Genomic DNA, 16447 nt, shown 5'->3' with positions numbered 1-16447 from the left:
TTGGGATGGGAAATTGAAGGTAAGGGTAGGTTATGTAGGTTATTTTTAGAACAACACATTTAAAACATTAAAATTCACAACACATTTAAATATGAATAAAAAATTTATAGGTGTTTCAATATAATGATACCTATTTTAATAAATTGATTGTTATTTTGAAGTTTAATTATTACCATAGGTAAGAGATGATTTTCGATTTCCATAGTATTTTCAAAATCAAAAATATGATAAACACTCAAATTCTTTTTCAAAAGATTATAAATCATATTGAAATCCATTCATATGCTAACCTATTCAAAACAAAACAAAAAAAACAAATTAAACACAATAAAATCGCAAGTGTGTAAATAAGATTCGAACACCATTCCTCTGATTATAGGTGTTGTTCGAATAAATACCTATAACAGCATTACAGGCATATAGATCAGTGATATCCATCTTTGAACTCTGATTGAATTCTACTATAAATTAAACAATGTTTCATTCATTTTTTTGGAGAAAAACATTTAGTATTATATTATTTTTTTAATACAAATCTTATTCTTTGTAAATAAAACATGGATATCAAGTATTTTCTAAATAATCACGATCATAGTCAAAACAATTTGATATCAAACTGTTTTTATCATACCATGCTGGTCTGTCCAACCTCAATAAACAACCCTTTGCCAATAAAAAGAAGAAGAGGACGTCCACTCAAGGAAGAAAAAAACATAGAACATGTGCCAGATGCGGAACATCAAATACTTCTGAGTGGAGAAAGCCCAACAATGAGTTTCTATGTAATGCCTGTGGCATTAAAATAGCTAAACAACTGGTCAAAATGAGGTTAGGTCAAAAAAGAATTCATGTTTCCTTAATAAATAATTTTAGAAATTATCCAATTGGTTCAACTATAGAATAAATAATAAAATTAAATATAATAATTTAATAAATTATATTCATTTTTTAAATCTTAAATAATTAATCATATTGTTTACTTTGCGATAACCTTCATCTTTGTAAGTTCAGCAGGTCGACAGCGAGTGCGCACTATTATATCTTTATTATTGTTATAATTTCATTTCTTTTATATTGCAGGTTACCCTCAACTTGTGAACTTGATCCCATTGCAATCAACTACTGAATATTCAACAAAAAAATATATTAAAACCAGAATGGTTTAATTTAATATTAAATTTTGGGTGGAATGCCAATAATTTTTTTTGATTTTTTTATTTTTTAATTTTTTCCATCAGATTCTTTATTTGTTCATTGTTAAACTTGATACACTTGTCTTGGGCTCGTTTGTTGTTCTCGGCAGCAATCTCAAGAGCATGACAGAGTGAGTTAGCTAGAGCGGTATTCCACAACTCTCCAGTATGAGCAGTAATCTTATCCTTTGGCAACAGAATGTCCTATGGAGTGACAGGTCTGCGGTTAAACATGAGTTGGAATGGAGTACATAGAGTACTTGCATGGACTGAGATACGATACGCAAACAGAGCCGAACATATGAATTCATTCCAGGATGGATTATCCATAACATAGCATTTCATCATGGCTACAAGCGTTTTGTTGAATCTTTCGACAAAACCATCGGTCTGTGGGTGATACGAGGCAGTATAAACTTTTAAGATTCTGAAAATCTCGTTGATCCTCTTCACCACCACGGACAAGAACGTACCGCAGTCAGACAACAGCTTTTCAGGCATACCGGCAAATGACTTCACGATAGATGTACCCAGCAAAAGTAACAGCAGAGTAATCCGGCAAAGCAATGCTTCTGGCCACTTGGTAAAATGATCGGTGATAACTAAGATATACTTATTTCCATCCGGAGTTATAGGAAACGTACCCATAAGATCTACACCAATCAATTCAAACGGACGACTAACTTCCAACGACATAGCAGTATCAGGTCTCTTTTGATATCTTGGACCTTTGAAGACAGCACATGTAATAAACGCTTCAAATCCGAGATGATCGTCAACCAATAAAACTTGTATTTGATTTTCTCTAGCGTTTTGATAAAACCAAGGTGACCTCCAGTAAGCAAATCATCGCGATAGTAGGACATGACCTTATGACGTAACGACAGTGGAACCCAAATACGACTGGTGAGTACCCTTGAGCTGAACGGGTTTACTTTTGAATGATCGTAATTGAAATAGAGAATATCATCTTCCAAAGAGTAGAGCGGAAGATCAGCAGGAGCCTTCAATTCGGTACCTTCCAACGCCTTACGTATTTTAATACAAAAGTCATCCTTGCTCGGTTTTAATAATGTCTAATGTTAAACCATAGTCGTTTAACTTTTGTTCCTCCAAAGCGCAAACTTCCATAGAGCCACTACCATCCAGAGCTGAACCATCCAAACCAGAACCAGAACCAAACAGACCAGAACCAATACCATCCAGACCAGAACCATCCAGAGCCGATTCATCCAAACACCCAGTGGAAGTTGATAGTCATAACTCATCTCTATCTACAGGAAAACGGGACAATCCATCGGCAAAGTCATTATGTTTACCAGCTCTATAACGAATGACATAGTTGAATCCTTGCAAGAACATACTCCAACGTAAGATACGAGCGTTCTTTGGAGACTTGTCATTTAATACCTTCAAAGCTTGGTTGTCAGTGACGGCAATAAAGAAAGCAGATGTGTCTGAAATGTTTCACACTGTCTACCAAACCCAGACATTCTAATTCACCAGAATGATAGTTCTTCTCAGCAGCTGTAAGCTTACGACTGTATGCGATAACCAACATTCCATTCTGAAATAACGCACAACCGATACCAACACCACTTGCATCGGTTTCCAACACAAAATCTTTAAGATCGGGTATTTTAAGAATACCACCATCTTTCATACGGTCAATGATAGTTTTGACGCATTCTTACAACCCTCTGACCACTCTCACCGAGTGTCCTTATTTAATAATCTGTGTAGAGGTGCAGCAATAGATGCAAAATTTAATGAATTTTCTATTATAATTAAGAATACTGCAATTGGTTAATATTTGTTGGTTGTGGTAGGTTTATAATTATAATACTATTTGTAAAAAAATTGACAATGCGATCATCATTTTTGTTTTGTTTTTTGAATAAAAAAAAGTTTGTGGCACTGCACTTGACAAATTTAGTAAAATACACAAAACAAAACACACCAATGTATTCCTTTAACATAACAAAAATGCCGGAGTATTTTTCAGACCGTTTCTGAAAGGCATAACATTGAATTCGTAGACACCACGATGCGTTGTGAAAGCAGTCAACCACAGCGATCTTCTTCTCGGACTGGAATCTAGTGGTAACCCGCAGCGCAAGCAAATACACTAAACACAGAAGCATGTTGCAGCAGAGTAGATGTCATCCACGTGAGGAAACGGATACACAAGAGGACGCGTTAAGTTGTTCAATTTTTTTGTAGTTGACACAAAAACGAACTTCCCATCTGGTTTAGGAATGAGAACCACCGACCATCTTTTACCAAGTCAATAGAACATTCCATACCAGTGATCTTACCAGGTTGCTCCAACTTATTGACGAACAGAGATTCATATTTACCACGTTCCGAGTATTCCAACAACCATTCTTGCATCTTCTCTTCAACGGATTTATCACCAAAACGGAAACATTTACGTTCGATACGGATTCTTCTGAGCTTCAGTCGATTCTATGACACAACAATCGATTTTGGAATGCAGCACTTCAGCGTACGGATCAGCTTCCTTCCAGACAGATTTAACACAAGTAACTGGAAACATATACATGTAGAGAATACTTTTCTCGAGGACTAAGAACACAATTTTACCAACGATATGTAATCTGGTCAAATTCGCAGAATGATTCTGAGTGCTTCAAAAGTTGTGTTTTAAGTCTGCTACTTAATGTTGTAAGTATAAAATGGAATTAATGATTGGTCTGAACTGTCTTTTTTTTTTTTTTTTTTAAATAAAATAAAATAAAATTTATTTAATAATAATAAAAATAGGAATTCTAAAGGTTTAATCTTTCAGAATTAAATCTATACATAAATGTAGTAGTAGGGGCCTAATGATTTTTTTTTTTGGTTTTTTTTTTTTTTAATCAATCCATTGACTTAACAACCGCAGTGATTATGACAGATAACATTTCCATGGCAATCAATATATCCGAGATAGATGAGATCGTTGACGGTATCAACCCAATCTGGAACTCCAAGAGTGGCGGCTTTATTTCCACCTTGTCTTGATCCAGCACCACCTTGAGCATTAACAGTAATATTGGAGATTGATGAAGTGGAGGCTGTTAAATTGGCAAGTGATTTGTTATGAACTTTTTTTTTTTTTTTTTTGTTGATGTATTCGCATATCTTGGAGAATACTCAAATGGATTTTATTGATTGGTTTGAGATGGTTTGGAATGGTTAATTGCTTAGTATTGAGATGGTTTTAGATAGATGCACGACAGAATTTAGAAGCGTTATGAACTGCTATAACAAAAATTGGAAACATATGTAAAGGTGACATAGCTCAGTGGTAGAGTAGAGGACTGCAAATCCTTTGGTCGACGGTTCAATCCCGCCTGTTACCTTTAAAAAACATATTTTCATTAACAATGTCCGGATGCGGTAAGACCCATGAGGAAGTCAAGAAACTCGATAACATACTGTCTTGGTACCTGTGGTTCAATCCCGCCTGTAAATCCTATTTTGGCGGTACTCCTCTCCACGATAACAACCTACTATCTAATGAATCTATCATTAATGAATATATACAGCACTTATCAGTTATGAAATTAATTATAAATAACAGTATCAGTAACTTACAATCCAAACTTAAATAACCAATAACCAATCAAATGTCAGCCAACTACTATTATTTCCTCTTCTTCATTTCTTCATTTTCAAATTAACCAATTCAATCATCTGTATTCTCATCAGCTTAACAATCTATTAATATCAATAACTAAAATAATTATAATAACAATCAAAATAGCAATCAATTGCAGAATTATGAAAAAGTAAAAACTGTAAAAAAAAAAAAAAAAAAAGAAAAGCTTGATGGTTTGCACCATCCCTATATAAAACTTCGTGCCACCACTTTATACTGTTTGTTCATCAACACGCAGCTACTGTTAGATCTATTCTATCCTAATACTACTCAACTTATTAATTAATAATAACTATAAACAATAATAATAATAATATTTTATTGGCTATTTCTCACGGCCTGTGTGAGAATGTATAAATAATGATGCGCAACACGTGTGGATATCAACAGATTCCACCTATTGATCATCAAACATGGCATTCCGCCACTTACTGATGGTCAGTTCCTACTATCTCTACACAGTACCACCAACCAAATTCGATTACATATCTTTCAAAAGTATCATCACCTATGTATCGCTTATCAAACACCAGCGTCGACCAAACACTGTCTTCTGGTTTTCTTTCGTTCGCTTCCTGGCTTGGCTTACAACAAAAACAAAGAATGTGGGTTAGAGCATTATAGGAAGCACAGTTCACATAAAACTTAATAAATCAAATATACTTCTTAAAAAAAAAATACCGCCACATATCGCCACTAACACAACTGAACAATCTGTCGCTAATGTTATGACTAAATTTTCAATCAATAATTTAGTGATTACATCTGACCACCTGGCCATCAATATTGTGAAAAATTGTTTTATCTTTTTCTCTCATCAAAATTTAATTATGATACAAAACTGTTTAGGTTGTTGTCTAATATTTTTTTATAAATAAAAGTTTGAAGAGATGATCAAACAAAATATATAAAAGATAATTTTATTTTTATTAATTAAATTATTATATAATGATAGGATTTGCTTCAATTGAGTTATTCATTTGTTTTTCACAAACAACATTATCAAGCAAGCAAATTATTTCTAAATACATTTCAAATAAATAATATTAACAATAAAATTAAGAAAAATAGATAAATTTTGCAATTGGTTTGATAGATGCTTATCATTCCACTACTGTATGGTGATTCTGAAGTGGTCGATAGTATTTTAGGTGATTGGTAGACCATACTCAATCCACTCATTACTGTTGAACTGATACCATTCAATTGAAGTTCTAAATTAACGGATGTTCCACTTCCTTGTGGTGCAATACAAGTCACACTGGTACTGTTCAATCTCGTTGCATTTGAACATAGAGTGTTAAGATTAGATTTGGGATAATAAATAATCACAGTGATATTCTCATTTCCTTGGATGTTTGAAGTCATATATTGACCACTGATTGTTACAATTCCACCTTGTGTTGGTGGTGATGTTATTGATGTGATGTATGGTTGAATTGTTATCTTAAATGGAATGGTTGTTGATGTGTTGAATTTGGTCAGTGTGTTTCCATTGTATAATCCAGATGGTGTGTTTGTTGGAAATTTAAAAGTTAACATCGAGTCGGAAACGGAGATCGGTGACATTGGAGTACTACCATTGAAATGTAATACAATTGATTTTGTATCATTACCAAATGATGAACCGATAATTATTGTATTTCCACCGTCTTGTGATACTTCTTGGACATTTGAAAGATCGGCAGAGAATAATATATCACTATTGGAGTGCTTTCCATTAATGTTAACAACCACTGATAAATTATAATTCTTTGAACCACTTGTAATTGCTGGCATTAAACATTCAATAAATGAATTTGTTGGATCATTCAATGTCAATACTGTACATGTATAACCTCCAACAAGGATTGATACTTGTGAAATAGTTGCATTTGGTTTGAAAAGATTCAATATATATCCATAAATTGAAATGGTTCCACCAGATGATGAAGTAGAGGTTACTGATGTTACAACTGGATCTAAAGAGTTATTATTAGAATTATTAATATTTAAATAAGAATAATTCTTATATAATAAATACGTACATATTTGTTGAGTATAGGTTGCTGAGTTTGGATTTGGAGAACCAACATTCAAAACATATTGGAAATCACCAGAGAATGAATAGTTTTGAGCATTTACTTTTGAAACAATAACAGTATTATCAATTAAATGAGTTGGTTGTAAATTTCCACCATTCGAAGTTAATGTCAATGGAATTCCATTTACTCCAAAATTTGTTCCAGTCATTGTAATTTGATTGGTCTCTCTATTAAATACAACTGATGAAATTGTTGGTCCTGTTTAAATTATTGTTAGGTAATGAACATTTTATTATTATTTTAAACTAAACTACTTACCTTGAAATGAAAAAAAAATAGTTTTATATACATATATATTATATGAGAGTATGTTAGTTCCTCTTATTCTGAAAGAAATTGGAATATTTTGACCAGAGAATAAAGAGGTAATGTTTTGACCAACATTGAAATTGATTTCGGTTCCTGCTGAATTTGTATTACTTTCATAAAGAAATATACTTTTATTAAAATAGATCTCTGAACACCCTGGTTGTGTTGGTAGAAGTGATACACCTTTTACTGTAATGATACCTCCTTGAGTTGGAATCGAAGAAATATTAGTTATATATACTGGATTCCAAAGTATTTCGTTGGGAAATAAGCAACTTTGTAGGTCACAAATTTGGAATTTATCAACTTTGTTAATAATATCAGCTGTGTAGTTCAAAAAAGCTGTGGTAGGGTTGAAAATATCCATTGTTTTTTGTATTACAGGGGGCCCTATCAATTTAAAGGAATAACTATTACTAGTAAATGTTCCACTACTCAATTTAACAGTAACCCCATCTGGCCCATATTGAACTGACTGAAGTTCAGTTTGACCTAAATATTATTATTATTAATAGATTCTAAGTTTTTTTAATTAATGTTGTTTTTATTTACCATTAATTTCTCCAAAAAACAATAAAATTACTAATACTACAATATTTTGTATTTTAATCATTATATTTTATTTTTAGTGTAACAGAAAAGTTTAAATAATTTTAATTTTGTTGAATTAAAAAATGTTTTTGTTTTTGTCTAATAAAAATTTATTATTCTTTTATATAGTTTATTAATTGAAAAATTTTACAAAATAAATTGTTTTTGATTTATTTGGTTTAATATATTTATTTTTCATTTTATTATTCCACCATTAAATATTTTATTGGATCTTATATAAATCCTATTTTTAGATTATTATAAATAACTTTCCAGTATGAAACACTTTTTTTATTTTTAAAATTTTTTTATTCAAATATAAAACAGTCAATAGTATTAATTAGGGTTTTTTATAATTAAACTAAAGTGTGTTGAGTAACTTTAGTAATTAAAATCTATCAATTTCCAATTAATTCAAAGAACTCACTTGTTTAAAAGATGGTGAAGAACACAAATATATATATATATATATATAAGAATCAAATAAAAAATTCTCTATATTAGCTAAGTTGTTAGTCTAATAATTAGAGAGATTTAAAAACAATTTGATCTGATATGTTTATTTTCATATTTAACTTTCTTATTGAATTATATGAGTTGTGATGTTACTGTTTTGCAATCGATGCTTGCTGATAATGATAGAGGTTTGAGGTAATTTTGAGTGTGCAGGCACTGACTTGTATCGATAAGCTTCCAATAGCAATCGGTCTGGTATAATTTGATATGGTTCGACATCAGAAACTAACTCCTCGTAACTCATTAGTGGAAAACGAATCAATTGGAAAATCTCTTCTAATTTTGCTAAAACCTTTTCATTGTTGTTATTTTTGTTATTCTCTGAATTACCTCTAACACCACCAACAATTCTCTCAATTGTGACACCTTTGACATTGGCACGAATCCACAGCAAAACCGAATTGAATATCTCTATCTCTTTCAAATATACACCATCACTCTTTAGGATGAGGAAAAGTACATCTTTTGATAATTTATGCACTCTGTTCACCTGCAAAAAGTAGGTAGAGTTTGCAACAGCTTGATCAACAATATAACTATATAGTTCAGGACATATTGTTTTTTTTTCTAAAAGAAACAATAGAAATTGTTTAGGTTATTGTGTATCATAGTTGTTTATAATTGTCAAAGCTACTTACATTAAATAAAAAACATTCCAATACTTTATTTTCCATATATCTGATAAAATCTATACAGATATCTTTGGCATCTTCCAGCTGGAGCTCGTTACAAATCAAAAATATTTCATTGAGTGTATCGTTTTCAATTGCCAGCTCTGAAGTGTAAAGAAACATTAAGACTTGGAAAAAGACATTGACTGACACGTTGGGAATGACAATCTCTATTTCAGTTATGTCTAGAGAAACATCTTTGAGTAACATTTTAAAGTAGTCTGAACCATTTACCAACATTATAATTGTATTTTCCCAAATTATCAATAAAAAACAATCAATTTGTTTTAAAATAAATAATTAAATTTTTTTATTTTTTTTTTTTCAAAATTTTAAACAGAGCCAACAGAACACACACAACCAACACAACAACCATCAAAGTACGAAGATGATCGATTCTATTATGCCCAACCATCATTTGAAAAGAATCTTTCACATGATATTGTATTCCTCTTATCACCTACTTCAAATGATAATAAAATAATAATCCAAATTTGAATTTGGGGAAACTTTTGATATGGTGTAATATAGATGATATTAATCATTTGATTAAATTTACTATATGTGTTATTTCATTTTATAGCTTGGGTTTTTAATATATATCCGCTATCATACCATAGTAACTTCACTAATGTTTGTTGATTTAGTATTGTTATATTATTATTAAGAGCGAATAACATTAAATCACTCTTTTTTCATTTGACTAGAGTCACCAAAAAAAAAATAAAGTAGTTAAACACCATTTAAAAAACCATTTGTGTTCCAATTAAATCACACACAATTTAAAAAAAAGTGGTAAGTTTAAGTTGATTGATTTTGAAATTGATTAAAAATAATTCACTTAAATTTAAGAATCTAAAATTACAACCATTTATTTCAATCCAAATAAATTATTACTCAAATTAACTTTTAAAATAAATCTATATTACTTACAACAAATGACACCTTTGAAGAGGCGTCGTTTTCCTAATCCCAAGGTATCTATTATTTTATCGAAATTAAAATACTATTTGTATAATTATTAATTGTTGATTTTAGAGAAAATTGATTGTTATCGTCGTAAGAATTAATAAAAAACCGAATGGAGAAGAAATTGCCCCAAAACAATTAAGTGTCTCAATAATAGTAATCAGAAGGAATATAAACGAAATTCATTGACATAAACAAATAAACTTTTAATTTCATTATTTATTTTTAAATTGGTATTTGATATCTAAATACTTAAATGATTAAAGATACTGATGTTGATTGTACAATCAATCTTTGAAATTAATAGTATCATACTATGAATCATAGTTGTATATCGATTAGCACACTACTCCTTTTAGCTCCGTAACTATGCAAATCGATATCATTATGCAACACATTGGCAATTCAGTTGATCACCGATACACCTGTACGACAAAAATCCTACCAACAGTAATCTCCACGCCGTCCAAGTGCAAACTGGTTATTAAACAATAATATTATAAAACAACAACTATAATAGCAGCTACTATCATTCACCAAACTAAACGAATCAGAACCAATATTTATCGCCACCAATACCATTCAGACTCTGAATTTGGAAATGAACTATAAAAGTTTAAAAATAAAGAGGTATTCTTAGTTTTTTTGGATAAAATTAAACCATTAGAAATTCGCTTCCAAAGGCAATATTCCAAAGTTAAATCAATCAATAATGGGTAAGACCAGATAAATAAAATCACACATTAGGTAATGTTCAATCTATTTTAAATTCGATATCAAATTAACTACATCTTTAATAATAATTATTTTTATTTTTTAATTAAAGATAATCTTGATACACATGATGGACAAACATGACTTTCTTGTTCACTTTGATGTCTCCAACAACGTGGACATTTGTGTTTGTCACTCTTTCTAATGGTGATATCAACCAGACCCAATTGACCATTGAAGCTGATAACACTCGATTGTTCACAATTAAAGTCACCTCCATCACCTAAAACGGAAATACGTGAAGTACTTGGCTGTTCTGGCTCTTTTATATCGACGGATTGATCATGTACAAGCTCAACCTTTGATACACAAAAGATATCTTCAAGCTGACTTTGATTCGACTTTAAATGATCATAGAAAGGACTGCTAACTTTAAGTGTAATCATTGTTTCGTCTGGACGACCGATGATTCCTTTGTCTCTGACCTCTTGGAGTAGTCTATTGAATAGATCACGCACTGTAATGATACAACCCCATTGATCGAGCAGTTGAGCATTGTTCCATTCGGGTTTGACACGTGTCCAGCCTTGAGTGAACACCGATTCGGTTGGCTCTCTGTATTTGTATTGGTGCTTGTAGATGTCCTCACAAGTATGAATGGCAATCGGTGCGATTATCTTATTGACAACATCCAACATCTCAAACAACACAGTTTGTGAACTTCTTCTCAAGTTATTGTCAGGTGCCTCCACATATAATCTCTGCTTGATAATATCGAAATAGAAAGCAGAGATCTCGTGACAAAAATTGATAACCTCTTGAGTAACCTTTTGGAAATGGAATTGATCATAATATTTAGTTGCATTCTCACTTAAAACATATACTTTATGTAATGCATATTTATCAATCTATAATAAAAAAAAAAAAAAACAATTAAAATTAAAATTGGTAATTATGCAATTATTATAATTAATTATTTACCTCTGAAAGTTGATGATATGGAACTGAATGTTTCTCTGGTTGGAAATCAAAGTTTGCACCCAACATGTATCTAACAGTATTTCTTATCTTTTTTACATTATCCAATACTTTGGTCAAGATGGTCGGTCCTACAGAGATGTCTTTGGTATAGTCAGAGGTTGCAATCCACATTCTCAACATGTCGACTCCATAAGCTGGATTCTCAGTCTTGTTGTTACCACCGTGAATGATAAGTGATGGAGCAATTGTATTTCCAAGTGATTTCGATTGTTTGTTGCCTTTTTCATCGAGTAAGAATCCATGTGTCACCACATTCTTGTAGGGAGCAATGCCTCTGGCACAAATCGATGTCAACAATGAAGATTGGAACCAACCACGATGTTGATCACTTCCCTCCAAGTAGATATCGGCACTCTCGTCCATCGACATGACTCCACGAGCTACCAGTACACCTCTCCACGAGGTTCCAGAATCGAACCAAACATCCATCGTATCCATACCTTTCTCATAGAGATGTGCTTTGTCGGCCATGCTCGATGGCAGCAGTTCAGCAGTCTCCATTGAAAACCAGCAATCCGATCCATGTTTCTTAAACAACTCCAACACATGACTCATTGTTTCTTGATTGACAAAGTGATCTCCGCTCGACTTTTCATAGAATACAGGTATTGGTACACCCCAGTAACGTTGTCTTGAAATACACCAATCATTTCGTTTTCCAACCATCGATGACAAACGATTGCTTCCACTTGGTGGCACCATATTAATATTTTCAATCGATTTGACAGCCAAACTCTGGACTCCACTCAAATCGACAAACCATTGTCTTGTAGTACGAATAATGGTTGGTTTTTTTGTTCTCCAATCGTATGGATACTTGTGAACGTAGTTCTCGCTGTGAACTACCGAATTCAATGATTTCAACTCTTCGATTACCGCATCATTTCCAGCGCCCAACACTTCAAGACCTGCAAAACGTCCGACCTGCTCAGTGAAACAACCGTTGTCGTCGACAGGCGAGATAGGTTCGATTTTGTGTTGTTGACAAATGGCGAAATCCTCAACACCATGGCCGGGTGCAGTGTGAACCAATCCAGTACCACTTCCAGTGACAACGTGCTCACCCAACAGAATTGGTGAATCTCTTCCATACATTGGATGAGCGGTTACCGTACCAAACAAATCGGCTCCCTTTATAGCCTCGGCTCCCTCGACAATTGGCAATGGCAATTTGAATTGTTCACGAAGACTCTCTAGACGTTCGCGCGAAATCAAATATCTCTCATTGTCTCTACCCTCTACCACAACATAGTCCAAGCCAGCATTGACACAGATAGCCAGATTCGCTGGAATAGTCCAAGGTGTTGTCGTCCAGATGACTGCATTCAACTTTCCATTGTCAAAACGTTGCAAACCAGAAGAAACCTTTTTCATTGCAAACTTTAGAAATATCGATTTGCTGACGTGCTGCTCGTTGTACTCCAACTCGGCATCGGCCAACGCTGTCTTGGAGGACGGTGACCAATGAACAGGCTTGACACCGCGATAGATGTATCCCTTTAGGAACATCTCGTAGAAAGTCTCCAACTGCGATACCTCATAGCCTGGTTCCATCGTACGATAATGATTGTCCCAGTCACCAACGATTCCCCATGCCTTGAATGAATCCAACTGCTTCTTCAACTCCTTCTTTGCAAAGTCGGTCGCCACCTTTCTGACATCCTTTGGCTTCAACAGTGAACGATCCTTCTTGAACGACTCGAACGCTTTCACCTCAATAGGCAAACCATGACAATCCCAACCCGGAATATAATTCACCTTGTAACCCCTCAAGATCTTATATCGATTAACAAAATCCTTCAAAGTCTTGTTCAAAGCGTGTCCCAAATGTAAATCTCCATTTGCATAAGGTGGACCATCATGAAATATCCATTTCTCACCTGTATTATTATTTTCCTATATAGGAAAGAAATAGAGATGATAGATCATCAATTTTTAGTTATGTATTGTTTTCTATTTATTCATTTCACTTACTTGCCATTTATATAATTCCGATACATCTTTGAGTAATGTATGTTCACGAGTTGCTGCATTTGCTTTCATAGAGAATGAAGTCTTTGGAAGATTCAACGTGTCAGAATAGGAGTGATTGTTATCCTTCTGAGTGGTCGTAGATGTACAGTAATTGTAAACATTTCCACTACACAATCTATTGATTGGACCACCACTACTGACCAAACTATTATATAGATTTGAAGATTTATAATACTTTGGTAGATTATACATCTGTTTTTCGATACAAACAAATCAATCTATAATAATAAAGATTGATTGTTTTTTACTTTTTACTAAAACTTTAAAAAAAAATGTAGAATGTGATTGATTACAACATCATGTTTAGTTTATGAAAAAAAAAAAAATATCAAAAATATCAATGAAAAAAAAAAAAAAACGACAAAAACATCCATTTTGGTTTAAATAATCACATTCAAGTTGTTTTTTTAAAAAAAAAAATTGTTACAAATCATAATTATTATTTATCTTCAATTTACTCTTTTTTTTTTTTTTTGTTTTTTTTATATATAGAGTAAATCTTGTTTTAGAATAAAATTTATGTTTAGTTTTTATTAAATATCTCAGATAAATATAAAAATCTTGAAAAAAATGATCATGTTTGTCGCCATAGCTATGATTCATCGAACATAGAGTAAAAGTATACTACAATTAAAATCTAAAAAATTATGTTTGTTTATTGGAAAATCGTTTAATTCAACTTACTTTATTTTTAAATTACATATTATTTATTCTTTTATTGCGAAATATTTATTTTTTATCTTTGTTAGTTAAAATGATCGTCATCAATAAAAATAAACAAAAATGATCATAATGGTAAAAGTTACATCACTATAACACTAGACAAACATCTCTCACACACTTACTTGAGTATCTGTCAGTTTTATGATAATGATCAATTTCTCATATCCTTTTTTGTCATTGTATATCGATGTAGTATTGTTGTTGTTATTATTATTATTGTTATTGTTATCATTATTATTATTGGATGTCTTTACTTTACTTTTGTTTTGTCCAATCTATTTTGTTACAAATCATTTTAATGTTATATCACATTATAATTTCTTCACATATAAATCTTGCAAGATTTGATTTCATTACAGTAGCAACAAATGACCAATTCATTTGAATTACAATTAATGACTACCAATCTGTTTTGGATCTCGATTAATATGATTCATCAAATCATATGAATAGTATTTACTTTAATTTTTTTAGTGATAATTGAACATGATCAATTGCTAAACCTGAAGATTAAAGGTATTAGTGTCTCACTATAACATCAACATTAAACATAAAAATATATAAAAACCACACACACTTGAACAAACACAACAGAATAGAGTCGATAACAACAAAATAGATTCTATAACCACTAAAACAACACCAAAGACAAATAAACCTACTATGTCATATTAATTATGCCAATATTAAAATGCTAACAAATTAATTAAATAAGTTAATATTGTTTTTTTATCTTTCCAACAACATAATAATAAAATATTGTTTGTATGTTTTTTTTGTTGTTTTAGTGTCTATGTGCTTTGTTGTTATTGCTACTGATTATGATATTGTTGACATAATCAAAATCATGAAACCAACAACAATAATAAAAAAATTATAACAATAAATATATTTTGTGAAGCAAATAAAAAAAATTTATTTACATCTGACACCCACCAACATATAAAATGACTGTTATATATATATATATTTACCACACACACAATCATCACAAATCTCAATCATCCATAATACACACTCACTCACTCACACCCACAAACACCTAATATATAAAATAATAATGATATAATAATAACAATGGAAAGGAAAGGAAAGAAAAGAAAAGAAGATAAAGAAGATAAAAAACAATCAAAAATACTAAAAAAGAAAAGAAAAGAAAGAACTACTACCAACAAACTTCTTTTTTTTTTTTTTTTAGTAATTATATTATTAAGTATTTATTAAAAATAACTTGTTGCTATGGATTTAGATAATAAAAAGAACGTTTAATCATTTATAATATTATTTATTTATTATTTAAAATTAGATTTATATATTTTTTATTTTTATAAACACAGGATATATTGGATATGGAGAATTTTTTATGGTTAAACAATAAAAATAGCAATAATAATAATAACAACAACAATAGTAATAATATTGCATGCGACGGTATTAATTCCAAAGAGTATGGAGGTGCTTCATCTTCGATAGGCTTCGACTACTCTCAGCAATATTGCTTTGGAGAATCGTGTTATAAAAGTAAAACACCAAAGAGCAATCACTTTTCAGAGTCAAATAAGAAGAAATATTTAGTATGTCATCGATGTAAGAAAATAGCAAATGACCAATGGTACAATGGTCCGCTCGACGGTGAACTAATTTGTAAAGGTTGTTTTTACAAAATGTACAATCATATTCTTGAGCCTCAACAACAACAACAACAACAACTGCAGCAAAAACAGCTACAACAACAACAACATCAACAACAACAACAACAACAACAACAAATAGTATCAACCAATAACAATAACAACTATCAATTTCAACATTTTTCAGTTTCTAAATTAAGTGGAAACTACTAAACTTTTTCAGTTTCTTAAGTCAAAAATACAAATCCCTCCTCCCTTTTCTCACTTATTCGAAAATTATTTATTAATAATAATAAAATACAAT

At 31.4% G+C, this 16447-nt stretch overlaps 4 protein-coding genes and 1 non-coding gene across 5 annotated transcripts; 2 read left to right on the top strand and 3 right to left on the bottom strand.

The window, feature by feature from the left end:
• Nucleotides 1–1686: 1686 nt before the first annotated feature.
• Nucleotides 1687–7866, bottom strand: tgrK2 (immunoglobulin E-set domain-containing protein; the record flags this gene model as incomplete). Its single annotated transcript, XM_020575631.1, has 12 exons — nt 1687–1772; nt 1838–1981; nt 2017–2269; nt 2472–2650; nt 2697–2882; nt 3467–3650; nt 4119–4303; nt 4585–4708; nt 6046–6821; nt 6888–7142; nt 7203–7745; nt 7806–7866. 12 exons carry the CDS (start codon nt 7864–7866, stop codon nt 1687–1689), a joined length of 2976 nt encoding a protein of 991 aa, XP_020434426.1.
• Nucleotides 4490–4561, top strand: PPL_04734. The gene has a single exon. It is a non-coding gene; the product is annotated as a tRNA-Cys (tRNA).
• A 558-nt stretch (nt 7867–8424) lies between the features above and the next one.
• PPL_04732 (uncharacterized protein) lies at nt 8425–9034 on the bottom strand (the record flags this gene model as incomplete). Its single annotated transcript, XM_020575630.1, has 2 exons — nt 8425–8822; nt 9013–9034. The coding sequence occupies 2 exons, from the start codon at nt 9032–9034 to the stop codon at nt 8425–8427; spliced, it is 420 nt and encodes a 139-aa protein (XP_020434425.1).
• Nucleotides 9035–10809: 1775 nt separating this feature from the next.
• mileS (isoleucine--tRNA ligase) lies at nt 10810–15182 on the bottom strand (the record flags this gene model as incomplete). Its single annotated transcript, XM_020575629.1, has 4 exons — nt 10810–11622; nt 11696–13651; nt 13730–13934; nt 15175–15182. The coding sequence occupies 4 exons, from the start codon at nt 15180–15182 to the stop codon at nt 10810–10812; spliced, it is 2982 nt and encodes a 993-aa protein (XP_020434424.1).
• A 277-nt stretch (nt 15183–15459) lies between these two features.
• PPL_04730 (uncharacterized protein) lies at nt 15460–16356 on the top strand (the record flags this gene model as incomplete). Its single annotated transcript, XM_020575628.1, has 2 exons — nt 15460–15465; nt 15850–16356. The coding sequence occupies 2 exons, from the start codon at nt 15460–15462 to the stop codon at nt 16354–16356; spliced, it is 513 nt and encodes a 170-aa protein (XP_020434423.1).
• Between the last annotated feature and the right edge of the window lie 91 nt (nt 16357–16447).

The sequence above is a fragment of the Heterostelium album genome, assembly GCF_000004825.1.
Source record: "Heterostelium album PN500 unplaced genomic scaffold PPL_scaffold4, whole genome shotgun sequence".
Classification (NCBI taxonomy): Eukaryota; Evosea; class Eumycetozoa; order Acytosteliales; family Acytosteliaceae; genus Heterostelium; species Heterostelium album.
The sequence above is the reverse complement of the archived record's forward strand: the minus strand, read 5'-3'. Positions and strand labels throughout refer to the sequence as shown.